This window comes from Aspergillus vadensis (assembly GCF_003184925.1).
Source record: "Aspergillus vadensis CBS 113365 unplaced genomic scaffold BO88scaffold_21, whole genome shotgun sequence".
NCBI lineage: Eukaryota > Fungi > Ascomycota > Eurotiomycetes > Eurotiales > Aspergillaceae > Aspergillus > Aspergillus vadensis.
In genome coordinates this window covers 106,215-130,282 of record NW_020292059.1, presented here as the reverse complement: position 1 = coordinate 130,282, position 24,068 = coordinate 106,215, and the positions used below count along the sequence as shown (strand labels likewise).

Genomic DNA, 24,068 nt, shown 5'->3' with positions numbered 1-24,068 from the left:
AAGAAGGACAATAATAATAATATAAGATTCAGCAGCCGAAAGTTAAGAAGAATCAAGAGTAACACTAGTACGAGACACTATACTTACGGAGCGGAGACTTCTTTTTAGGACGAGCACTGCTGCCACGCTCGGATGTGTGAGGGCCAGAAGAATCGTCATTCCCAGACGTGAAATCCGATCTGGGAGAGGGCCGATGTTTCCACATGGATCACGGCAAAAGAAGCTCCTGACGGATCAGGAGGACGACAGGATCAGGAAGGAGGAGGTTTTGGGAACTTTTGAAGAAAACAAGTAGAGAGATTTACTATTTAGGGGTGCCAAGTGGGGGGGGTCAAGACGTAGTGGGGGTTGAACCTGAGGGAAACGCCCCGAGGATGGATGAGATTGACCAAGGGTGGAGGAGGATGAGTGGCTGCAGTGAGAATCACCAACAAAAAGGTTGGTTGGCCATGCGTGAGACTGGGAAGGAGGAGGGAGCGAAAGGGAGGGAGGGGGTGTGTGAAGATGACGAGAATCTGGGAGAGGAGAGGGAAAGGAGAAGGCGGAACAGGAAAAGATGGAGATATCGCACTGGTGCGAACAATTTTACGACGGCGTCCGAGCCGGTTCAGCGAAGCCGTTGATAGTCGCTGGGGCGGAGCGATCAGTATTACGAGAATTGGTAATACTACCTTTTTTTTTGTGTACTAATTATTTTGTAGTATTTAGTATCCCGGTGTTACCTACTGAGTAACCATGGTTGATTTCCACTACCACTTAGCAAGTACCATTTATGAAAGACTACTCGCACAACATACACAACACATACCAGATATAATCATTTTCATCCTGGTTTATATCGAGAGCTAAATACTCCATGACCTGTACCTTCCTTTCAAATGGGGTAATTCTTTCGGAACGGTATTGACAGGACAAGCCATCGGCGTATTTTGTGAATTGAAGATTACTGGTCTGTAGTGGGGCCATGACCGCCGAGCCATGGATGTCTGGAGCTCACTAAACCACGCAGTGGGGCCGATCCAGGGACTGGATACATTCAAGTCTCAAAAGGACGGACTCTCGGTACGGGTAAACCTACGGTATCTGAGTAACTACCCCTGAAATGCTGGAAATACTTAACCCCCTCGGACTAACGTTTCAGAGAATGCGAACAAATATGGTATAGAAATCACCCGGTTAGGAAGGCGTGAGGTCATCGTGGCTGCACGATGTAGTCAGATATGAGCTGAGAATTCTCCAGGTTAAAGTTGCATCAACTATCCAACAGATATCTTAACTATTAACTCCAGTCTGAATCACCCGGAGACCCGTCATTTTCCCATCCCTTGCATCCCCTGGTAAAATGGTCCGTCCAGTCAGATGCTTCAGTGCTAATGCCCTACACGAAACTTGGACCTATCTTTTGCATTAATCTGCTACCAATTATCGGAGATTTCTTTCATCATTACCATCATCACCACTATCAGCCTAGCCACACTGAGGCTTTGGATTCTGCAGGCTCCAATGACCACTGTCGATTATTGAAGGCTGCCTGTCAGCTATGTACAATGAACGGTGTCTGAGTGGATTACGCCCCTCATTAAGTGACCATCAGCAGCGAAAAATACACATCGGGGTCGTGTCTATTGACACTCATATATAGCGATCCTCGTTGGACCCGGTAATGGTATCCCGATAGGCTGGTGCTTTTGCACAATTCAGCAACGATTGGCCTTAATCTCGGCACTGGACCGTCGATCCTCGAACGTTTGCTGTCATGACGAGGAAAGCAAATCGAGTCCCATCCAAGCGCTGTAGGCTAAGAGCAAGCGGAAAGTCCGGTTGGCATGCTTCTCCTGAGCTTCTAGGTCGGTGTTGCTATTCCCCTTTATCCAGTAGAGAAGTGAGTCTCAACCGGATACGTAAGCGGCAAGCGGTACAGCTGCATATCAACGGGATCCCCACCGTGGAAGATTTCCACCCGAAAGGTTAGTTTGTCTGGGCGGGTCGCTCCCTTCCCCTTCCAGCGTTCCCTGGGACGGCACTATACTCGCTTGGGGGTTAGTCCACTTGGTCACAATCGCTATTGAGAGCATTGAGTCGCCTTGGGCTTATTAGGAACCTGGTCCATTTTCGCTCCGGAGAAACGGAGGTAACGGAGAGCGCACCACACGGACAATGAAGCAGCACGTCCTCTGATATTTTTCCATCCACTTATGCACCAGTGGCCACCAAGCGGGGATTCTTCTGAATGATGATCATCAATATGACCGACCATCGTGCTGGCTGCCTGAGGGAAGGTGCGTGCTGAAGTCCAAAAATATGTGCTGTGGAGGAACCGTGGTGCTGGTGGCGGTTCTCCCCACTTGCGCCCGATCGGAACTCGCAGGTTCGGTACGGAGTATGGTAACCAAACACCCAGAGTTACATCGTCTCGTCCCTTCCCGTATCATCAAATTGGATAATACCATGTTGCCAAAACTCTATATTACACAACACCGGGCAGTCGCAATATACCTAGTCCGTACTAGGTAGAGAAAGAGGTTGCCCGCTAGTGCAGACTGTGTTGCCACTGCCTTGCACAGCTATAGAATGCTTTTTAGAGCATTGTGCTAAGTGGTGTACCACCGCCCCTAGTGTGGCTTCCCAACCCTCTGTAGTCTACACTTGAAATCGATGCGACTATTGAACCGGACCCAAGGATTCAGCCCCCAGTCAGCAAGATCCAAGGTAATCACAACGGAAAAAGCAACACGCTGGCTCTTACCCTCTGCAACTCTATTTTATGACGACGGATGATCAGCCTAGGGTTCGCGCCGTAATAGAGGATTCTCTGGTCCAGGCTAAGGAGCATAGGGCTTTTCTGGGGATTGCCCGGCACAACCTCAGTCACCAACTGGGGGTTTAGACGTGGGTGATCTGGCTTCTTGACGGGTATATTTCTCTTCTGAACACGGCTACCATTTTCGAAGTTGCCTCCAAGGCCAAAGTCGATATGTTTGTCGATGTGGCAATATTATCCTACTAGTCCCTACCGACCAAATAGTGAAAATGACACACTAGATACCTAGTGACGGGCTTCCACCACGGAGGCAACCTCGGTATGTTAGCTTAGTACGCCATACTAAGCGCATCGTGCACCATCATCTTTTCTAAAGCTCTTTGCCTCAAAACTGAGTTGACTGCCATTCTTTCATCCGATTGGCTGTTTAATCAACTCCATACCATGGTCGGTCCCTCGACACTTAGATACATCGCCCTTTTTCTTCGCTTTTTCCATTATTCTTCTCAACCGTGGAACCGCAAACCGTGGCAAGAAGGCAAGCAAAGCTGAGCCAACCAAATCGCGATCACGTTCCACAACAATCAATCTTGGGCGCTGTCAGATCCAGATGACGGCACAGTTCGCATGCGCACAGTGGAATAATATTTACTTACATGGTACCTACAGATCGGAGGACGATCCGGCCACAATTAGCAGCTGAATATGACTACCCGCATCTGTGTTACCTCAGCAATAAATATAATGATGCAAGATCACATAACTACCCATCAAGACCCCAACATTACTCACTAGTTTTCAGGAACTATCGCAATGATATGCAGAAGAGTGCATTGGCCCCATAATCATGCACGGGTCTTGGGTCGGTGATGAGAGACGCCCTCACCTGCCAGTGCCCAAAGCCCCTAGATCATTACCCTGACCCTACCCCGTCATGGCGCTGGACAGGTCAAATATCCGCCTTATGACTTCAACGGCCAGGGTCAAATCTTGGTCAATGGACCAGTCGGACAAAGAACTGCTTTGGTACATGTTGTATTGGGTTAATCTAGACTGACGTTTTCTGCAAATTGATAGTTAATACGGAGTATTATCCGCTACTCTATCCGGCGTAGTTCGGGTCATGACTACGGGCGCAACCATGCTGGAAAGAGTAATCCCGACACATTGCAATATCTGAGATAAAATACCACTCGCACCAAGACTTGACGGTGTCTATTAACTCCTTTTCATTCTGGTTCCTTTCGGCCCCTAAGCAATTGGTAATTGGAGCTAGACTAATTAGTATATTGTATGAAGAATACAGAAATGCCGGGGGCGGGCAGTAATAGTATTCTTGTTATAGAATACTTCCCCTGAAACAATCGTGAAACCACCCCTCCAACATCCAACTTTGGGGCAGAACTTAGCAAACTACTAGACTAGGTTCACCATGCCATCCAAGCCTCCTTCCCCTTATGGTCAGGTTGGCCGAATGACACTCAATGTTTCAAAACCACACACAAAGTACCGATTCACTTTCCATCGACGCAGGCACCTGCGGGATTTGCTTTTAGGTGTGGTCTGATCACCTCAGTCCTCATTGTCAGGCAACACGAAGTCAACTAGACGCACAGATGGACACAGTAGAATCTACTGCAAAGCAGTGCATCCGTTGCTTGGAAAATGATGCGACTTGTCATGACCGATGTTCCCTAAGTTTATGATATGTAAAACTTCCCCCTCCGCCCAGCAGCGCCACTTACAAGGCAAATTTCCTACTTTTCTTTTTCTCTTGTTCTCAATTTCTGCATACGTCCAATGACCTGCATCCCTTCAATCAATTAAACCTGCATACAGTAGCCACCCACTGCACGGACGCTTCATTTTTCAGCTCCTGCTGCTGCTCCTGCTTCGCATTTCCCGGAATGCTTCCGACACTTACTCACTTACTGTTACTTACTGACTCGTCTTACCCCGACTTCGGCTCCTGACATAGCATTGACACTCCCGCACAGTCCATCTTTTGACGCAAGGTACTTTGCTTTCTACTCCAAATTTCCCCCATACTGTAACTATAACTATAACTTGTCACTAAGAAACTAAGCAAGTAGATTCCCCGACGATCTTCCGTAGATAAGTCGATTCCTCCGGCGTTTGATAGCCCAGGGTCGGGATTGTCGCTGACCTACCATGGTTCGAGCACAAGATAGACTACTATAACCTTGCCGTGCATTTCGGAGTACCCCGTAGGGACCCGACCTACTTACTACTTACATATGGACATGTCTGAAAGTGCCAATTCCAAGCATTGATTGGCGGATTCATCAAACCCTAATATTGATTCTAGATTTCTCAACACCAATCAAACTATCTTCATTGCCCTAACCCCTGTCTTTGTCAGCGGGATTGGATAACTAACTATAACTAAACCCATCCCCACTGTGCGGGCTGTCGTAAAAAAAGGGACACGGGAGAGAGAAAGAAAACGAGTACATAGATAGGGCGAAAGTACGTACGTCATTACTAAAGGAGGATTTCTGGTTTTTCGAGACTCGAGTTGTCGGACTAAGTTGTTAGACTCGAAGTTTACTTTGATAGATGCTGGGGTTGTGTGGTTACTTAGTAGCAATATTCGGGCCCGCTTTCCGTTTAGGTGAGCGATGCTGTGGTCACTGAGGGAGGAGATTTCGCGGAGTAAGTACTATAGTCGCAGAGATGACTTAAATGGGTTAGGTGGTTGCTGTCAGGTGTCGATCATGAGCGGTTTATCTGGTTGGTTATCGTATGTTCCTTATGGATGTTCGGTCAGCACCTTACTTTGGTTTTGGTTTGTGGGATTGTTTACTTTTTGTACATTTCGGTGCCCAACAAGGGATAATGTCTTGTGTATATTATGCTGTCTAGCTACGATGTCCTTGATTCTTTGCGCATGGATTTTTACTTTTTCTTATCATCTTTTTGGGCTGGAGAAGTTGTAGCGGGAGACGGTGGTAGGGATGCAAAAGGTACATGCACTATCGTAGTACCGGACACCTATGCTAGACCATTAAATATCCGGGAAAGTACTCTCAAGATCAGTAATATAAGTATTTTCTTTCTAGGTACTAGTTCTGCTAAATTAACCTGCATCAATACCGAAACCCTCAAGAGGACAATACCATAATGGTGGGACTATCGCCTCGGAGTGGCCGATGCTGTCACAGATCTAAGCCATCTAGATGTCCGCGGACACCGTGGTTACTTGCTAAAATCTGTGATTATTGATTTGATTTACTGAGTAGAATACTGCCACTTATAAATCAAACAAGATTACAGCAGGACGTCAGATGTCACAATGGATCCATATTCCGTGGCAAGTAGTCCAGTCATGACCATGAACAGGATGAACTTCTGTAATGACTTTCATGTCTGATCAATTCCTCCAGTGTGCTCATTAGCTCACAAAACCAGGATGATAGACCACTTTAGAGATATACCATTGTGTCATGATATAGAGTAATGAGTCAAGCACCTTCTCAACGATGCAGCTTGATGTCTCAGCAGAGCCATCATCCTCATTGTGCCAACCTCAACCCCTCCATTTTTCGATATCACATTCACTTGGCAAACATCTTGTCACTTCTCCATCAACCAAGTCACATTATCTCGAGAATTGATACCCTTGATACTAAGTACAATACTATTACAAGCCCGAGGTCTCTTCGATAAAACCGCGCAGTTTTCTGCATCCGGGCTCATTACGCAGCAGTTTCAGCGAGCTGGACATGTTTCAGTAGATCATACCAAGTAGATGATCCCTTCCCGCTCTGATTCAACATGTTGCACCATTTTCTCGCATAATGGTCCGCTGGTGCGAGATAATGTCCGCAATATTGTTCCGCGTCGTAAGGGAAAGATGTGCCAGCATGACCCACAATATGCTGTGCACCTATGTATGTGATTATGTAGGAAATAAGGGGCTTTAAGCGGTTCGATACACGTGTAGACTGCTAAGGAGAATTAAGAAAGTCTCAGTGTTGTGGCACGGGCCAGGGGTATGAAGGCCAGCGATGTTGATGGTATATAAGGGTCCCATCCGATATGGGAGATGCCAGATTAAATCAATCTTCGAGATGTACGTTAGTATAGCTCATTCAAAATGACGCCTGTTTAATTACGGCATTGTAGACCACTTTCATCATTCGCACTATTGGCATCTATGAAGCCTGGGCACGCTAAGTCTATATCTTAGGTAATAGGTAGAATTTGACTTGTGACAATGTAACATTGACTGGTGACAAGACTAAGTAAGGTTCGACTTAGCCTAACAAAACTCTCTGGAGAGGCCCTATGCCCTGTGGGCTCCATAGGATTGGAGGATACTATGATGGTAGTCTCCAGATCTAGGCCACGGTCAGGTTGGAACTGACCCCGCAGTCTCCGATTATTATCCTGGGCTATACCCATACGCAAATCCCTGTTACCACTACGAAAACTTCTGAATAGAAATTTTGAATTCCTTGGTTCGGTAGAAACGGCTTCATTTCATTCCCTTTTTCCAGGGCAATAGTAGCCGACTATGCCCCTCCCCGCATGGTTCACAAGACCCAGGCATGCAGGACATATTGTGACACCAACACCACCACGCATGCATAATACCTGCAATAAATATCGACTATGTCGTGCAATGCGAATTACAAATACCCCAAGGCTTAGATGAACTTGTGTCACCCAAACCCATTAACCAAGGAAATATTTGAAAACATGCCACTTTTGCTACAACGTGGTATTATTTCACCAATACCAAAAAACCAACCATTCATTCATAGGTAACAACGCCATTGTAAAATACTTACCAAGCCCATTTTCAACCCGCTAACCAAACTTTATCAGCAAGAGAAATACCCCCACTATAACGAACAAAGTTCACAGCTCCCAGAACACGACAAATGGGAAAATAGCCTCTGGTTTTCTAGAACACCCCAGAATGCCAATTAGGGTTGGTATCCGAGTCAGAGGAAGAAAAACTATCGTCGGACAGCAGTCCAGAAAAGGCAGTATGTCCTTTTTTTTCCTCTTTTGATTTCTCCAGCTCAATGCTACTACTAGTTAATGGGGTTTCATTTTTTTTTTTTTTTTGCCCTTTCATTCGGAGGAGTTGTGGAATTGAAATCGAAAAGCAAGTTCAAAAATTACAAATCGCAAGTAATCTGTTATCCTGGTAATGTAAGAATGTTACCTTCCTACTTTGCGACTGACCAACACCGCTCCAGTTGGGACACACACAGGCCATGATCTACACATCTGCATCCATCTCACCCGCTGACCCAAAATCTGGAATTCCGGGTTGAACAATAAAAAAAGTAATTGTACGGAATTGGCCCCCCAAATATATCCGCTATTTTCCCGTGTATGCACCCAGCCCTGCTACGCCTTGCTCTCCCTAATTCTGAGAAGTTGAGAATAGCTCGTTCTTCCTTCCTCGGGCTTAATATTTTACGTACTAACTGGTTACACAGAAAAGCAACTAGCGCCGACGGACAAGGAAGGTCCCCAGTGTACCGGAAAAGCTGGAATTCAATTTCTAGCCCCATGACGAACCATCTCCGTGCGTAAAGTAAGATATTAATTTGGGCCACCTTCAGCTTATCCACTTTCTCTTGCCACGTTTCGCAAGGGGGTCGCTCCCGTCTTGGGCTGAGTTGCTCCGTCTATTCCTTTGATGCTCGGATTTGAAAATCGATCTACATCTATGACTGCGTCATGGGCTGATGTCGTGCTCACTGTTAATGGATTACCTGTGTGAAGTAGTATATACATCAGCACTGCCTCTTAGGATTCAGAGTCGTGTCTGTCAGACTTCCTTCTGCGCTGTGCTAGTATTCCTGTCCTCTGCCGACGGAAGATGACCCTTTCGCCCCATGGCTGGATACTGACGCTACGCAGAACATGTTCCATGTACACACCCTCGTTTGGGGCGCATTTACCACTCTTTGCTTCATTATATTCCATTACTGGAAGCTAGACAGTCGCATATGTCTTCTTGACACTGCAATCAAGCCCATAACGATCGGAGATCTCGGACCGTTGATGCTTCGCTACAGTGGGCTCTACCATGATTGCCACGTTCCGCGCACGGAGCAGTCGAATCAGATCCAGATCCTATATCTCTGCTAGGCTCGGTTCCAGGTTGTATGACATCAGTCCAAGCCTGACCAGCTCCCTCCGTGTGCTAATTTCTCACCAATCGCGTATATGCTAGAATATCGGCTATCGCGGGATTACCCTGGCAATGCAAAGCTCCCGCGGGATCCCTATCGTGGGCCAGATCTCGCAAGAGTTCATGGCAGATGGGTATCCTAGAGGATTGAAATCCTTGCGCGTATATCTGTTGGGTAGTCGGCTATTGTTGTTGGCTATCAGCCATCGTGTCAGCCTGTCATGCAGATTGCTGGCCCGTAGCACATGGCTGAGCAGCACGTGGCGCAACGAACTGGCCCCAAGCTGGGCCTTACAGGATTCGTATTGTAAGTATACCAACTTAGAAAAGACTTCATTTCTGGCCCCAACTAACACCGCCATAGTGTAGTCGTAGTGAACGTGGCTTTGACAGACCCCCATACATGGGGCCAGAAATGTATGCAAGGCATGCGGCGTCTGTTTCAGGTATTGTAGAATAGGCGAAGCTGTCTCAGGCGAGGCTGTCTGGAGAGCCTGAACTCAGTTAAAGACTTCGTCTCACCCACATTGCATTTGGAGGGCTGAGTCAAGAGATAGACGCGGTGAGCTGCTGCGCTTATCGGATATAAATCCTAGCTCGGAAACCATGTGTTCGGATTTTTGTCCGCATGGGCTTGATGGAAGCTTATAACTGCCGGTGGTCAATTGCTGATGCAATAGCGAACACTTCTGCTGAACAGGAAGACGCTGATTGGAGTTGGGACAGTAAAGTTAGTGCACATATTAACATGCTATCACGCATGTCGCCATACAATCTGTGAGGACGTGACCGCCTTTGTTGAATCAACGCTGAGACAGGCTCGGAAAGACACGGAACCCAGTACTGCCTTAGGCTAAGAGTCGGTCTGGCCAGTGATCGGGTGAACAAAGGTCCGATAAACAGCGAAGGAGTGATGTGGTTGGTTGGCCATGGCGATCAGAGGGGCCCGTTCGCCGTAACGAGCTCAATGGCGCATTTGACAAGCTCAATTGATGGGAGAAAGATGAGCCTGTGTATTGATAGCGGTAGCAGAGAGAGAGAATAAATGGAATGAGTGAATTGAGGCCAGTAGAAGAATAAAAGAAGCAGCAGGCGTGAAAAGAACAGGTGTTTGTGTGGTTTGCAAGGGCCCTACACCGGACGGCCCCGAAGGGAAGGGAAGCGGGCTTAGATAAGCCGCCTGCCGAATTCCGCCTAGCCGCAGGGGAAAGTTTGTTCCCAACATCTCCGTTGAGGAAGTTGAAGATAACAGAATCTCCCTTCCTCTCCTCCAGCTCCTCTATACCCTCCCCGGTTGGACCCTCCCTCTCGTCCATCATGTTGTTCCGCGCTGCGGTCCGTCAGTCCGCGCCCTTGAGGCGTCAGGCCCTCACTCCTCTTGCTCGTCGCTCCGTCACCACCGACGCCGCTTCGTCGCATGCTGAAAATGTCCCCCAGGTTCGTTGAGAGCTCCCTGGATATCCCGGATTGACCTCCGCAATGGCCTCAACTAATGCGATTATCATCTGTCTACAGGAGGATGACAAGCCCTTCACTGTCCGCCTCTCCGACGAGAGCTTCGAGACCTACGAGATCGACCCTCCCCCGTACACCCTGGAGATCACCAAGAAGGAGCTCAAGCAGATGTACTACGACATGGTTTCGATGAGGTATGGCCGCCGTTAGGCCCTTTGCTTTTTTCCCACAAGCCTCATGCAGGATCTAATTTATCGCTCAGACGTATGGAGATGGCCGCCGACCGTCTTTACAAGGAGAAGAAGATCAGAGGTTTCTGCCACTTGTCTACCGGTCAGGAAGCCGTCGCCACCGGTATCGAGCACGCTATCACCCGCGACGACAAGGTCATCACTGCCTACCGTTGCCACGGTTTCGCCATGATGCGTGGTGGTACCGTCCGCTCCATCATCGGTGAGCTGCTTGGTCGCCGTGAGGGTATCGCCTACGGAAAGGGTGGTTCCATGCACATGTTCGCCCCCAACTTCTACGGTGGTAACGGTATCGTCGGTGCTCAGGTCCCCGTCGGTGCTGGTCTCGCTTTCGCCCAGCAGTACAACGAGGAGCCCACCACCTCCATCGTCCTCTACGGTGACGGTGCCTCCAACCAGGGTCAGGTCTTCGAGGCCTTCAACATGGCCAAGCTGTGGAACCTCCCCGTTCTGTTCGGTTGTGAGAGTAAGTCAATTAACTCCTCCGACACTATACTTCACGACAGGCATAGTTAACAATCTCCTGCTAGACAACAAGTACGGTATGGGTACCTCCGCCGCTCGTTCCTCCGCCTTGACCGAGTCCTACAAGCGTGGTCAGTACATCCCTGGTATCAAGGTCAACGGCATGGACGTCCTGGCCACCAAGGCCGCTGTCAAGTACGGTAAGGACTGGGCTGTGGCTGGCAACGGCCCCCTGGTCTACGAGTACGTCACCTACCGTTACGGTGGTCACTCCATGTCCGACCCCGGTACCACCTACCGTAGCCGTGAGGAGATCCAGCGCATGCGCAGCACCAACGACCCCATCGCCGGTCTCAAGCAGAAGATCCTCGACTGGAACGTCTGCTCCGAGGACGAGCTCAAGTCCCTCGACAAGGCTGCCCGTGCCCACGTCGACGAGGAGGTCGCCATCGCCGAGAAGATGCCCCTCCCCGATAACACCCCCCGCATTCTCTTCGAGGACATCTACGTCCGTGGCTCCGAGCCCAAGTGGATGCGTGGTCGCACTGTCGACGAGACCTTCTACTACTAGATATACCCATAACCACTCCAATCCAAATCTAGATATGTTTCTTTAAAACACAAGGCTCCCTATTTTCCAAAGTGTGAAGAAATGAACCTTCAGTTGGCAAGAACTCTGGATGATGATGACAAGGAAAGAAGAAAAGAAGAAAAGAAAGAAGAAAGGAGGAGCAAGTGAAGGAAAGTGGTCTTACTTTTGTTTTTTTTCTCTCTGTTTGAAAACACAAAAGTTTAGACCGCGCACGCACACACACATCACGCAACCAGACCATTTGGGATTTGGCAGGCTCCTACCTACTACTTACTTTTACTACGCAAAGGCATCCATACCATGGATATGTTTACTATGTAATTTAGCCCGGGAAATTTTTCTGTTTTTATTTATATTTTTTTGCATTACTCCAAGCCTTCAATATCTTGAAGTTTCAGGTCCTCTTCTACTAGCTTGTATGTCTATACCTGTAAAGCATTAAGTTAGGGGGTTATGCATCTAGGAGCTTAGATGTCTGTCGATAGTGTCGAGTAAACACTACTTTCTACAGAGATGGAACTTGAATGTAGTGAAAGTATAGGTAGGTTGTATATATGTATTGTTTCCCCGAAAGGTCAGAGTGAATATATGAAAACGAAAAGAATCGAGATATGAAATGAGAAGAGAAAGGATGTTGCCAGCAGTCAGTCACTCAGTCAAGTCAGATATCCATACTGCAGCATTCAAAGAGTATAGGAAAAGAAAAGAAAGCTAATAAAAAGAGATAGAATATAAGATAGTCGACATACTCGTCCATGGGTATCATCTGGTAAAAAAAAAAAAGAGGACGCACGAATATTTAAACAGAAAACAAGAGGATATAGTGGATATGAGAGAAAATGAAAAAAAGAAAAACGAAGAAAGAAAAAGCTGGTTCTCAAGCAGGCTCCTGTCTCAACATCTCAAGGATCATTTCCTGTGTCCGCTGCACCGAGTCCAGTTTCTCTTCAAGTGTGGCTCGATCTTTTTCTAGCTCGGCACGCACTTCAGCGCGCATTTCCTGTCGGAGTTCATCTTTGAGCTTGTTGATGAAGTCGGATGACAGGTGCATGAGTCCGGTTTGGGCGACGGACGCAGGAGGGGGATCATGTGTAGCCGTGCTGAGTTCCGCTGGTTGAGCGTCCTGGCGCTGTTCGCGAACACGGGATCTGGAGGGTGACGTCGGTTTCTTGGGCGCAGATGAGGTAGGCTGGGTATTGACGGAGTCGAGGTGACGATTCAATTTTCCCAGTGTCTCCAGCATAGCGCTCATCATAGAATTATCCGTCCCTGATGGCGGATTATTTGTTGTTGCTGCTGCTGCTGCTGGAGTGGTGGACGGCGTTGCCCGCTGTTGTGTCGCAAGCCCATCCGGCACACTAATCGCCGGAGATGGGGTCTGTAGTCCTTGATTCGAAAACATACTATCGAACCCTGGGGGTAGTCGCACGGTGCTCTGCGAAACAGGAGTCACAGGTCCAGGTTGGTGCTGGCTGACAGTAGGAAGCGGGCTTGCTGTGCCCTTCCACTCGTCACTGGGACTCATAGTCCATGTATCCCATGGCCGGTCTTTCCTCTTCCTCGGTTTGCGCGAATCGCGCTTCTCGATCCGCCGTGCCTCTGCGTCCTCCCACCTCCGCCATGTAGGAATCCATGCGTCCACTGCTGCCCGCCACCGAGGATTCGACAGGTCTTCGCTCGCGTCAGCGCCCTTGTCGCGCTGTTCGTCGAGGAACTTCATCCGCTGTTTTGTAACCAACTCCACCTTACGGCGCACCGAATGCCACGAGTATGGGTGTCCCTGGTCCTGGGTGAACTCTTCTGTAACAGTCATCCACCATTTACAGAGGTTACTGCGCTGTCCGAATTCGCTCGCATGTCGGTTGCAGATGTTGAACAACGAGACTTCTTCCAGGGTGGTTAATCGTTTTCCATGTTTGCGCGACCGATCGCCGTTTGGCGCGCCATCGGGATCGTCGTCCTGGTCTTCCATTGGATAGGGTCTAACGACACTGGCTGCTGCTGCATGGAGTGCGGCTCGATTAGCCGCGGTGCCGTTAGGCATAACCCCGGCGGTAGTCGTAGATCTATGTCCGGACTGTCGGGAAATATTCGTTCCCTGAGCTAAATTATCGGGAGATGTGCCGTAATCGGGATCTGCGAGAGCGTCGGCGTGGGTGGGGTCGCGCGCACAGGGATCCGTATGGTCACTTGCTTCGCTTTCAAGGGTCTCAGTCAGTGGTTGTTGGGATCGCGAATCGATAACGGCTGGTCCAGGTTGGCGCGTTTGCGGGCGTGCTGTTTGGTGATTGTGTGGATGGGAATGGGAATGGGGATGGGAGAGGGCAGTTTGCGGCTGCGGCTGCGGTGGTGTTTGGGAAGGCTGCGGCGATGGGTGCTGTTGCTGCTGCTGCTGCTGCTGCTGCTGCTGCTGCTGCTGTTGCTGGGCTATACGGAGATTGGATGACGACAAGGTGGGAAGAGGTGTTGCGCGCGATATCATAGACGGGAGCCATCGTAACCCAGGCACTTGTAGGGAGGATTGAGGAGTGGAGGAGGGGGAGTCGATGCGAGGTCCAGAAGAGGCGGCGGCGGCATTGGTCGTGGAGCCATGCCAGGGATACATTGACATGGTCTGTGATACTGGACTGCCTGTGCGACTGGCGGGGTATAATAAAGAAGGCAAGAAATAGGGAAAAGGACGATAGGGATGAAGCAGCAGCAGTGGACGCACTGCCGGCGTGCTGGAGATTGAAGAGGAAAGAAAGAGGAAAGGGAAAGTCGAAGGTCGAAGTCGAAATCGAAATGAAAATTGCTCGGTCGGATTTGCAATTTCGAGGGTTGACAGGCGAAAAGCCCCCCGCCGATCGGGGCCCGGCGTGTATTTTTCAGCTGACGGTAAGCCGACCACCATGGTCACTTCCCTTTTTGGCAGGTATACAATACATGCGGTATCGCGTGAATATGGTGGACAAAGAGATCATACGGAGACTGTGTTAAGATAATTAGACTGTATAGGATTACTTAAAAGTAGAAGAGTGAGAAAAATAGTTAGAAGTGAGGATATATTTCATTGGTGATTTACATTTGTGATCATCCTGCTCCAACACCGCTGCAACATGATATTGACCCTCTCCTATCAACAGAGGACCAGACAGATAGATATAAAGATACACGGTGAGCACACCGACAATGCAGAGAGAAAGATCTAAAAAACAATCAAACCAGCGACCCAGTAATACAATAAGACTGTGGAACATGCCCGCAGAACAGCGAAAATAAACCCAAAGAACAAAAACAGATGGGGGCGACTAATTAATACAAGCATTTCTCATGCGTCTACCGCCGTCTCAGGTACCAGTGGTATGCCAGCGCTCCAGTCGCAGGACTGAAGGGCGACGGCACCTCCGACAAGCCCGGACGAACCACGGGGTGGCGCAGGTAAACGGCTGCACAAGCCTTAGGGTGCACCTCCAAGTAGCGAGGGATCGTGGCAAAAGCGCTCATGAAGTCCCGCGGCCGCCAGGGCGTAGCGTACGGCTTCGAATGGTCGATCGGGTTATCACGCATCTGGACAAGGGCACGACGAAGAATCTGGAACTCCTCATCGGTCAACTCGGACGTGTCCACCTCCTGTTCGGGGTTCTCAGCAGCCTGGCGGAATGCCTCGGACAGCTTATCGCCGGGCTGGGTCTCGCTGTCTGCCTCAGCAGCGGCCTTGGTGTTGGTGGACTTCTCGGAGTTGGCAGCTGTGGTATCCTGTGTTTCCTTCTTCTCTACCTTCTTGGCCTTGAGCAGCAGAGTCAGCTCGGAAAACTGAGCCTCCAGGTTGTCGGCGAGAACGTTTGAATCAGAGCGAGACAGCACGCGACGGACGGCCTTCTGGAATCCGCGCAGCTCCTGCTTCCGCTTGGCCGGAAGCACCGACTTGCTGTCGGCCATGATGTTCTTGGCCTGAGACAGCAGAGCCTGCAATGTCTGGCGCGGGGACTGGACCTCCTGCTTATCCTCTTGCTTATCCTCCTCTTTAGCCTCACCCTCTTCCTCGGCTTCCTCAGCCTTCTTTTCCGTCGCCTTCTCCGCTTCCTTCTCAGCAATACGGGCCGCGCGCCGGTCGTACTTGTTCTTCGGAGCACCGGTGGCAAACATGACACGGTCGGTCTCGACCTGGAACAGATCACCAGGGTTGAGCAGGTAACCGGGGTATCTCATCTGTCAAACGTAATCGATCAGCTTTCAATGGCAGCGCCTAAATGGAAAGGACCATGCAGCGTCCCAGGCACACTCACCTTCTTTCCATTGACCGTGACGGCTCCATGAATGACAAACTGCCGCGCCTGCCTCGTACTGCTGGCGAACATAGCCCGGAAGACGGCCACATCCAGCCGGCGCTCTAGGGGAGCAAAAGTCGCCTGTGTATAGGGAAAAGGTCTGTCCAGTTGATCGGTCTCGACTCTCTCGACCTTCGAGACTTTAGAGTACGCGGCTGGATCAGGCCGCGGCTCAACACCCATACCACGACCGGCGGACAAGGCAGAACCATCGTCTTTGGCCAGTTTGGCGGGATCCATGGGCATCACGCTGCGAATGCGGGGAGAAAACATGCGCACCCAGTGCTTTTCGGAGACCTGTTCACCATGATATCCACGGGCCATCGATTTGGCATCCCATTTTTGCTGGAAATGAGTTCGGAACATGGGGTTCTTGATGGAGAACCGCTTCATGTTATATAGGTTCCATTTGCTCCATGATTGCCGGACTTTCTAAGTAAAGCATACAAGAATTAGCAATTGCGGCCAGATGAGCAAGGAGACAGGGCAAGGAATATTTTCATACCGGCTTGCTCAGATGCTGGGTCGCCCTGTTCCTCATGATGGCGAGATGGGCAGGGTATGGCCTGCTAGCAGATGTCTTCTTGTCTGTCTCGCTGCCCGTCGGCCTCTTTTCCCATGCTTTCCCGGCCGCCCAAAACTTCGCAGGCGCACGTGATATCAATCACGTGTACATGAACTATTTGATGCCAGCTGTCTGAGGCATCAAGTGCCTTTGATAACCTATGTCTCTGATTGGCGGAACCAAGCTCGCTTACTCTTAGCGTTCTTTCACCGCCTCCACCGACGGGTATATAATCTTCGCTCACCCGCCCAACTTTTAGAATCTTTTTTTCTTTCTTTTCTTCATACTTACCTTGTTTGGGTGGCTGCGATCAAGAAGGCGGTCCACCACGGATTGGTCCCTGCATTGCACAGCGCGGCGGAACAATCCGTTCAACGGCCTTCGGGTCATTGACAGGCGTATTCTTTGGCACTCCTCCACTTTGTGGAATCTCATTTCTTTTCATCATTTCTTCGCCTTGTGCGGGGGTATGGAGAAGAGAGCATCTAGTACTCACGTAGCAAAGTAAATATGTTGTAATCCGGAGATACGTGTCAACAAGGCGCTCGTATTGACTAGATTGTCGCGAGAAGCTCTGCAAAGGAGAGCTGCCCCTACACTCGCTACAGCCTACGGCTACCCACGGCTCGTATGTCCGTCCTATCTTGTGGGAGTCCATCACTGCTGTCGAGCCATGCCTGCCTATTTAGACTATCCTTCCTCCAGGATACTATTCTGGGGCAAGCAGTACTCGAGTCTATCCATTGAATCTCAGAAATAGATACTTTTACTTGACTCATTGTATGTTTCTCGTGAATGAGAGATCTCGAATGAGCAGTTAACCCGGTGGTTACTCGATCTCAAATATCTCCCTCAGGCTGCGACTACAATTGGTACTCCATGCCAGAACCTACCGGGCAGGTCCTTTCCTACTGGGCCACCTATCCTAATTATATGACTTTATTTACGCAGAGCCTCCATTCAAGTCCAATTTCTGGAGTCAAGGATTCGCTAAAGTTCATGTAGCCCAATCGTCAGTAAACCTTACTTAGTGTTGGTTCTCCTTTATCTACCCCCCGACTGGCACTTACGGGGACTGGATACTTCAACTACATAATTATGATGGGTTGTAGTCAACACATGACAAATTTACTGCAGTATTTTATCATGAACCATTCTCACAACCTTTCTTCTGTGTTCTTCGCCTCCTGTATCTAAAAACATATTATCCTTGTTGATCATCTCACGGATATATTTTCTAGTAACTCGTCTCTATATATAGTGCCGGCATCCACCAAGCAAGCAAACCACTTAACAACGGCGGAAGTACTAGTAGCATTATCATATCAAATGATGACACCATTGGCGTAGTACTAGCCGAGAATACTCATTTTAATCAGTGCCAAATGCCTCCACACTATCGAGCATCAATTCACCCCAGAGGCCACTGCAGCCCTCGTCCAAGCCTGCAAGCAGATAATTCATAGTCCAGGACTTGTTCTAATATCATACCTTCTGAAAGTACTAGTAAGTGCTATGTTTGAATATAGCTAGTGGATGAACACATTGCAAAACAATTCACGATGAAATGTCTTGCTTTGGGTGGGATGTTTAGATGCCTATAAATACATTGGAAGCTGGCATTTGTTCAACAGACTGGACATTTGCATTATCATATTATATCGTATATCATTACTCTGGTATCGTTGGTATCGTTGTATAAATATTCAGACATCCACCCTTCCATATCCAACCATAAATTACCCGCTAACACCCATCAGCTCAGCAGAGCACATCTGTCAAGCTACAAGCAGCAGCTTATTCCTCCCGCTTGGCATTCGGAAATGCCTCCTCCAGCGCCTCAGCTTCCTGCGGCGTCACGGCATCATCGAGGATTTCATGGGCCATTTCAACCGTGTCGTCGTCGATTCCTGCTTCTAGCACTAGGCCCTCGCTGAACGCTAATCGTGTCATGACCACCAGGAACTTTTGCTTCCCACCGGGGACACGGGACAGCTTGGGCTGCAGATCTGCCTGCTCGCGATGGCGCTGTATTACACTATAGACGAGACACATGAGTCCGTTGACCAAGGCCGCGTGGAGGTCCTTCTCCGGTGGTTGTGTATAAAGAGCTTCCAGCTCATCATGCATCACCCGGATTAATCGCGCCAGTGCGGTGGGATGGGATGCGATGACCATGCTGCCGTGCATGCTGTCCGGTATCCGAGGATTGAAAGCGACGCTGGTAAGGAAGGCTAATGCTTCTTGCCGCATGCCGCAGACCTCATCTGGACTGTACGGCTCCTGTCCCTCGTCGAGCAGCGGTGGCTCGCTTAGCAGGTTGGCGACGCGATCCACGATGTAGTTCTCAATGGTGAGCTGGAATTGCTCGGTATCTTGGACGGGACCGAATGAATCAGCACGGATGCTGGCCGAAAGTAAGCTTAGCATCAGCGTTATGTCGTCAATGCGCTGCGAGCAGTTCAGCATTGTCAGCACAAAGTCGTAGCGCACGTGTCGCCACAGCTCAATCACATCATGTTCTACGTGCATCCGAATGCATGCCATATCATACAGCAGGCCAAGAACATCGGTCGAATCGACGAGCGGTTCCAGTTCGGATAAGGGAGTCTTCCGCGCCTGGCCTAGGTTTTGTCGGGAGACGGGCGAGGCCTTGAACCGGGGAATTGCGTTGACTTCCGCGGATACTTGCAGAACCGGCACCAGGTGTGCGTACAAGTCGGGATCGAATGCTTGTAGGTCTTCCAATAAGAGGTAGTGCATGATGGAAATGAACATCGGGATAGGTTGAAAGAACTTTTCTGTCAACGCACGAGACCACAACGATATGATCGCCCGTGCGTACTCTACCATGTAGTTCCCGAGGTTCAGCTTCTCGGTCTCCTCTAGAAGAATGGTGGAAAGCATGCGCTGTGGCTCTGACGGGAATGCCAGTCCAGCCATGACCTCGATATCAGGCTTCTCATCCGGGTGTGTTCTGTGATTCATGAGGCGTTTTATTATGCTGGGGTCCACAATGTTAGGTACTGCGCCTATCTGAGCTTTATCCGGCACAGCATCTAGCATTGCATCGTCCGACAGATCTTCGGCCAAATCAGCTGCCACGGGCTCCGCTTGCGGACTTAAGTGTAAGGGTGTCGTGGTATCCTGACTGTGCTTCCTTTTCCTTTTCCCCGGTATGAGTGGTGTGGTTCGCCTGGAACGTGCTGACTTGCTGGGAGAAACGGCGAGAATTTCATCATCGTCGAAGCCATCGCGGAATGGTAGCACCTTCGATTTCTTAGGAGTCACCGGCGGTGCCTTTTCCTCTGCTCGACCTTTTGCCTTGAGCTGATTGGCGCGCATGGCCTCCTCTGCTAAATCTTGCCTCAGAAAGGCGTTTTCCGTGGCGAACATCTTGCCCTCCGCACGAGCCGCCGCAACCTCCTCCTCATGTTTCGCTATCTCGTCCGCCATTGCCTTTCGCAGAGCTGTCAGTTGGCGATCATAATCGGCGATGAGTTTGGCCTGGTTGGCCCGGATGATGGAAATCTCGCCGGCTTTCGTTGCAGCCATTGATTTGGCTGCAGCCAGCTCCTCGGCCATTTGTTTTTGTCGCGCGCTTTCTAAAGCTAGCTATCGAGATGATTAGATCACTAAACTCAAGGATGGTGGTTTTGCATGAATACCTTTTCGCTAAGCTCAGCATAGGCTCTGTGTAGGTCCTGAAAATGAGAGGCGCCATCTTCTTCGACCTCCATGGGGTCCAGTAGATCGTCGTAGTCATCCACGGCCGTCGCAGCAGCAGCATTTGGCTGATGCTGAGTTGTAGCAAATGTCGCCGCCTGATCCAGTGCAGCATTTGACTGAATTGGGACCCCATTGTCCAGAACCTCGGCGTCCAGCTCCCCTATGTCCCACACATCATATTCGTTACTCAACCCGGTGTGCAAGGCAGGAGGAGGTCGTAAGGAAGCGTTGGAAACGAATGCATTATCAGAAAATGCCCCACGGTTCTGGTCCGAAAAGGGTCGCGACGATCTCTTTACGTCAGAGACCGAGTGTTGTTGCTGATGATGTTGTTGTTGGGTAGGGTTTGGGGCCTGAGTTGCGCGATAAGCGTTCTGCTCCAATTGGAACAAAGTACCGGGAGGGATGTCGTCGAAGCCATCATCGGAGAAGAAATCATCGTCGTTATCTTCCATGCCCTGGATTGGACGATCGCCATGAACGGAGAGGGTGGAGATTAATTGAAAAAAGGAAAGCGCTAGTTGGTTGAGTTATTGGGGGGGGAAGATGAATGTTGAGTAAATGAAAGTGAAGGAAGGAAAGAAATGCGGGATGCGGAAAAGTTGACGTCGTGTTGGGAGAGAGAGAGAAATCCAGATGGACTCTCAAAGTTGGTTTGTTGCTTGCCAGTTGCTGCCTCACGGGATCTCATTCTCTTCCCTCTTCAACAACTTCTCTTTCCTTCTCACTCCGACAACCCACACCTTTTCCCACCCTCGCATTTCTCCCTTGGTGACATCCTGAATTGACCCGGATCCACAGCAGTTCGCATAGTCTCCAAGACCCTCAGCTCTTTTCTCCTCCTGGGGATCTGATCTACTACTTACTTTTAGTTGCCCACCGCTCGTGCTCCATCCCGCTGTTCCCCGGTCGCTATTATTTCACATGAATTTTCGCTAGACGACGATCATTGCTCTTTCGCCTGCTCCGTCTCGTCTCCCTTTTTTCCTAACTAAACTCGATTGTCTCCTGCGCTCGCGCGTCTCGCCTGGTCGGTCAAATTCCGAGCTTGATCACTCTCCCCGCAGCCATACGACTCGAGAAGCCGCCGTGCTCCGTCGCTCTCCCCTGCTCCCCTGTACATAACTTTCCGTCATGTCCAAATCGCGTCGGAACGTCAGGTTTCCACGTCGGATGTCCAACTCCTCTGAAGGTCGTCGCCTGAGCATCTCTGATGCCAGCGATGTCCTCTCCGACCCCGGTAGCCCGGCCAAAGATGGCAGCGTCACCGCGCCTGCCACTATTCCCGAGGAGGTGAGAGAGCTACTGCGAGCTTCCCGGAAACCCCCGTGAAGCTGTTTAAATCCTGTTAGACAAAAGCTGACATGACGCTCAGAAATCCGAGAAACCCCAGTTGTCCGATTACGAAAAGAAGAAACAGACCTTTATCACACGTACGATATGGACCTTTGTGATGATTTTCGGCTTCTTCGTGGCCATGTTTTCCGGCCACATTTACATCATCGGCATCGTTACCGCTGTTCAGATCATCTCGTTCAAGGAGGTTATCGCCATTGCCAACGTGCCCAGTAAGGAGAAAAACCTCCGCTTCACCAAGTCGCTGAATTGGTACTTCCTGGCTACAACCATGTACTTCTTATACGGAGAGAGCGTCATCTACTACTTCAAGCATGTGCTTCTGGTGGACCGGGTGCTGCTGCCTCTAGCTACTCACCACCGCTTCATTAGCTTCACGCTTTATGTTATGGGTCAGTTTATCTCTTAGCGCGTACATCCTCGCCTATTGTCTTGCTGATAGCTATTTCTAGGCTTCGTCTTCTTCGTCGCGTCCCTGCAGAAAGGACAGTACCGGTTTCAGTTCACCCAGTTCGCGTGGACGCATATGGCGCTCTACCTGATCGTCGTTCAGGCCCACTTTGTCATGAACAACATCCTCGAGGGCATGATCTGGTTCTTCCTTCCCGCCTCTCTCGTCATCACGAACGATATTTTTGCCTACGTCTGCGGTATCACCTTTGGTCGCACCCAGCTTATCCAGCTGTCCCCCAAGAAGACAGTCGAGGGCTTCCTTGGCGCGTGGATTTGCACCATCATCTTCGGCTACTTCATGACCAACATCCTGATGCGCTACAAGTACTTCATCTGCCCCGTCAATGATCTGGGTGCCAACGTCTTGACGGGTCTTCAATGCTCGCCCAACCCGGCCTTCGTGCCTCAGCCTTACCATGTCCCGGAGTGGACCGGCATGCACAAGACCTTCCATATCGAGCCCATCCAGTTCCACATTCTGATTTTCGCCACCTTTGCTTCCCTCATTGCTCCCTTTGGCGGCTTCTTCGCTTCCGGTCTCAAGCGTACTTTCAAGATCAAGGACTTTGGCGAGTCGATCCCGGGTCACGGTGGCATCACTGACCGCATGGACTGCCAATTCATCATGGGCTTCTTCTCGTACATGTACTACCACAGCTTCATCGCGGTGTTCAAGGCGAGCGTCGGAGATGTAATTGAAGCTGCCATCAACGGCCTGACGGTCGAGGAGCAGCTCGAGGTCGTCCGGGGCTTGAGCAAGTACCTGTACAACCAGGGTACTGTCTCTGAAACAGTAAGCCAGCCTTATACCTGGTCTGTGTTTTGAATCATAACTAAAGCATTTTACCTACTTGCAGATCCTTGATTGTATCAACACCGAGCTCCGCCGTTAAAGCGGAGGTATGATGTATCGACCCACCCTTGATCCGACGGATCTCCGTGACGAAAATCCTGTCCTTCTCTTTCTCTCTCTATAGTTGCTGTTGAGGGTAAAAAATGAGCTATGTCCCATCTATACACCTTTCTAATCACGTCTTCTAGCCTCCCGGGAGGTGTTCTCACTCGTGAGGACCGCACCGGGAAGCTCTTTCTTTTGGAAATGTGCAGCACCCTGCATGCATGCATGTATTTGTCACGCTTTCGCTACTTATATTTACTATTCCTTGCTCTTGCATTGGGGGTTGTTGTTCATTGGTGTATACATGTTTTATTTCAAAGGCGATAAAGTGGGGGAAGCAGGAATCAGGCATAGGTGAAAAATGGAGGGTGAGGGTTGGAATGAATGCAGCTGGGAATCGCGGATACGAGATATCGAACCCTGCAACATGACTTTGACATGACACATACTATGGTAGTTATAGTCATCTTATCATTCTTTATTCCTGTCCTCCATCTCTCTCTCTCTCTCTCTCTCTCTCTCTCTCTCTCTCTCTCTCTCTCTTTCTCTTCGTTGAAGTTCTTTCCCGAATACTGTATTCTTCTCGTATGCTCTACTTTTGCGGTAAGAAATGAGTGTTATAATGTAAGAAACAGGACAATAAAGAAGGTAAACGACAAATCAGTTTATACTGTGTCACCGTCATGTTATATCTCTGTTATAATCTCAACATTTACCCGCCTGCTGTTCAGCATAAATAGTTACAAAATGCACGTCTTAGCTACCCAGACTGCACTTGCACTACATAACACTTATACTACTAACGTACAACGTATAACAATAGAAGTTTGATCGTAAAGATAGATAGTAATATACATTGCATCAAGTATATTCCTCACTGTGTCTTCTATCTATGCGTTGATACATCAGAGTAGTTTTATAAATAGGTAGCCATATTCTCATGGACTGTTTCCATCCTCCTCGTGACCCTCCGTCATCAATTCCAATGAATCCCCAGGATCAACCAGGAACTTGGATGGCTTGTCTAAGTGTCTCCCGTACTCAATATGCCG

General features: G+C 49.5%; 7 protein-coding genes across 7 annotated transcripts; 3 read left to right on the top strand and 4 right to left on the bottom strand.

Moving 5' to 3' along the window:
* Window positions 1-1,320: 1,320 nt before the first annotated feature.
* On the bottom strand, window positions 1,321-4,763 carry BO88DRAFT_445539 (uncharacterized protein; the record flags this gene model as incomplete). The annotated part of the gene is made up of 20 exons (XM_025710220.1): window positions 1,321-1,575; window positions 1,658-1,739; window positions 1,762-1,888; window positions 1,961-2,062; window positions 2,102-2,172; window positions 2,202-2,337; window positions 2,378-2,419; window positions 2,448-2,460; window positions 2,631-2,735; window positions 2,864-2,955; window positions 3,047-3,089; window positions 3,281-3,358; window positions 3,452-3,489; window positions 3,890-3,937; window positions 4,066-4,165; window positions 4,291-4,339; window positions 4,398-4,501; window positions 4,557-4,574; window positions 4,654-4,684; window positions 4,717-4,763. The coding sequence occupies 20 exons, from the start codon at window positions 4,761-4,763 to the stop codon at window positions 1,468-1,470; spliced, it is 1,434 nt and encodes a 477-aa protein (XP_025560106.1). The 3' UTR covers window positions 1,321-1,467.
* Window positions 4,764-5,215: 452 nt separating this feature from the next.
* BO88DRAFT_115542 (uncharacterized protein) lies at window positions 5,216-5,801 on the top strand. Its single transcript, XM_025701306.1, has one exon. The coding sequence runs from the start codon at window positions 5,404-5,406 to the stop codon at window positions 5,719-5,721; it is 318 nt and encodes a 105-aa protein (XP_025560105.1). The 5' UTR covers window positions 5,216-5,403; the 3' UTR covers window positions 5,722-5,801.
* A 4,458-nt stretch (window positions 5,802-10,259) lies between these two features.
* Window positions 10,260-11,684, top strand: BO88DRAFT_437214 (pyruvate dehydrogenase (acetyl-transferring) subunit E1 alpha; the record flags this gene model as incomplete). Its single annotated transcript, XM_025709615.1, has 4 exons — window positions 10,260-10,379; window positions 10,458-10,591; window positions 10,660-11,114; window positions 11,155-11,684. The coding sequence occupies 4 exons, from the start codon at window positions 10,260-10,262 to the stop codon at window positions 11,682-11,684; spliced, it is 1,239 nt and encodes a 412-aa protein (XP_025560104.1).
* A 688-nt stretch (window positions 11,685-12,372) lies between these two features.
* Window positions 12,373-14,441, bottom strand: BO88DRAFT_406780 (uncharacterized protein). Its single transcript, XM_025707244.1, has one exon. The coding sequence runs from the start codon at window positions 14,314-14,316 to the stop codon at window positions 12,583-12,585; it is 1,734 nt and encodes a 577-aa protein (XP_025560103.1). The 5' UTR covers window positions 14,317-14,441; the 3' UTR covers window positions 12,373-12,582.
* Window positions 14,442-14,734: 293 nt separating this feature from the next.
* Window positions 14,735-16,615, bottom strand: BO88DRAFT_406779 (mitochondrial 37S ribosomal protein uS4m). Its single transcript, XM_025707243.1, has 3 exons — window positions 16,521-16,615; window positions 15,974-16,447; window positions 14,735-15,896 (listed from the first exon to the last, which is right to left on the bottom strand). The coding sequence occupies exons 2-3, from the start codon at window positions 16,406-16,408 to the stop codon at window positions 15,024-15,026; spliced, it is 1,308 nt and encodes a 435-aa protein (XP_025560102.1). The 5' UTR covers window positions 16,409-16,447; window positions 16,521-16,615; the 3' UTR covers window positions 14,735-15,023.
* A 1,599-nt stretch (window positions 16,616-18,214) lies between these two features.
* Window positions 18,215-21,087, bottom strand: BO88DRAFT_393173 (putative DNA repair protein Rad26). The gene is made up of 2 exons (XM_025705095.1): window positions 20,249-21,087; window positions 18,215-20,195 (listed from the first exon to the last, which is right to left on the bottom strand). Exons 1-2 carry the CDS (start codon window positions 20,762-20,764, stop codon window positions 18,378-18,380), a joined length of 2,334 nt encoding a protein of 777 aa, XP_025560101.1. The 5' UTR covers window positions 20,765-21,087; the 3' UTR covers window positions 18,215-18,377.
* A 183-nt stretch (window positions 21,088-21,270) lies between these two features.
* cds1 (phosphatidate cytidylyltransferase) lies at window positions 21,271-23,206 on the top strand. Its single transcript, XM_025701305.1, has 4 exons — window positions 21,271-21,602; window positions 21,685-22,057; window positions 22,118-22,911; window positions 22,976-23,206. Exons 1-4 carry the CDS (start codon window positions 21,444-21,446, stop codon window positions 23,009-23,011), a joined length of 1,362 nt encoding a protein of 453 aa, XP_025560100.1. The 5' UTR covers window positions 21,271-21,443; the 3' UTR covers window positions 23,012-23,206.
* Window positions 23,207-24,068: the final 862 nt, after the last annotated feature.

Coding starts and splice junctions, on each gene's coding strand:
- BO88DRAFT_115542 (XM_025701306.1), top strand. CDS start 5,404: ATGCTGTGGTCACTGAGGGAGGAGATTTCGCGGAGTAAGTACTATAGT.
- BO88DRAFT_406780 (XM_025707244.1), bottom strand. CDS start 14,316: ATGTCAATGTATCCCTGGCATGGCTCCACGACCAATGCCGCCGCCGCC.
- BO88DRAFT_406779 (XM_025707243.1), bottom strand. CDS start 16,408: ATGAAGCGGTTCTCCATCAAGAACCCCATGTTCCGAACTCATTTCCAG. Junction 15,897..15,973: donor TCACGGTCAATGGAAAGAAG/GTGAGTGTGCCT, acceptor TACGTTTGACAG/ATGAGATACCCCGGTTACCT.
- BO88DRAFT_393173 (XM_025705095.1), bottom strand. CDS start 20,764: ATGGAAGATAACGACGATGATTTCTTCTCCGATGATGGCTTCGACGAC. Junction 20,196..20,248: donor ATGCTGAGCTTAGCGAAAAG/GTATTCATGCAA, acceptor TCATCTCGATAG/CTAGCTTTAGAAAGCGCGCG.
- cds1 (XM_025701305.1), top strand. CDS start 21,444: ATGTCCAAATCGCGTCGGAACGTCAGGTTTCCACGTCGGATGTCCAAC. Junction 21,603..21,684: donor CTGCCACTATTCCCGAGGAG/GTGAGAGAGCTA, acceptor CATGACGCTCAG/AAATCCGAGAAACCCCAGTT. Junction 22,058..22,117: donor CTTCACGCTTTATGTTATGG/GTCAGTTTATCT, acceptor AGCTATTTCTAG/GCTTCGTCTTCTTCGTCGCG.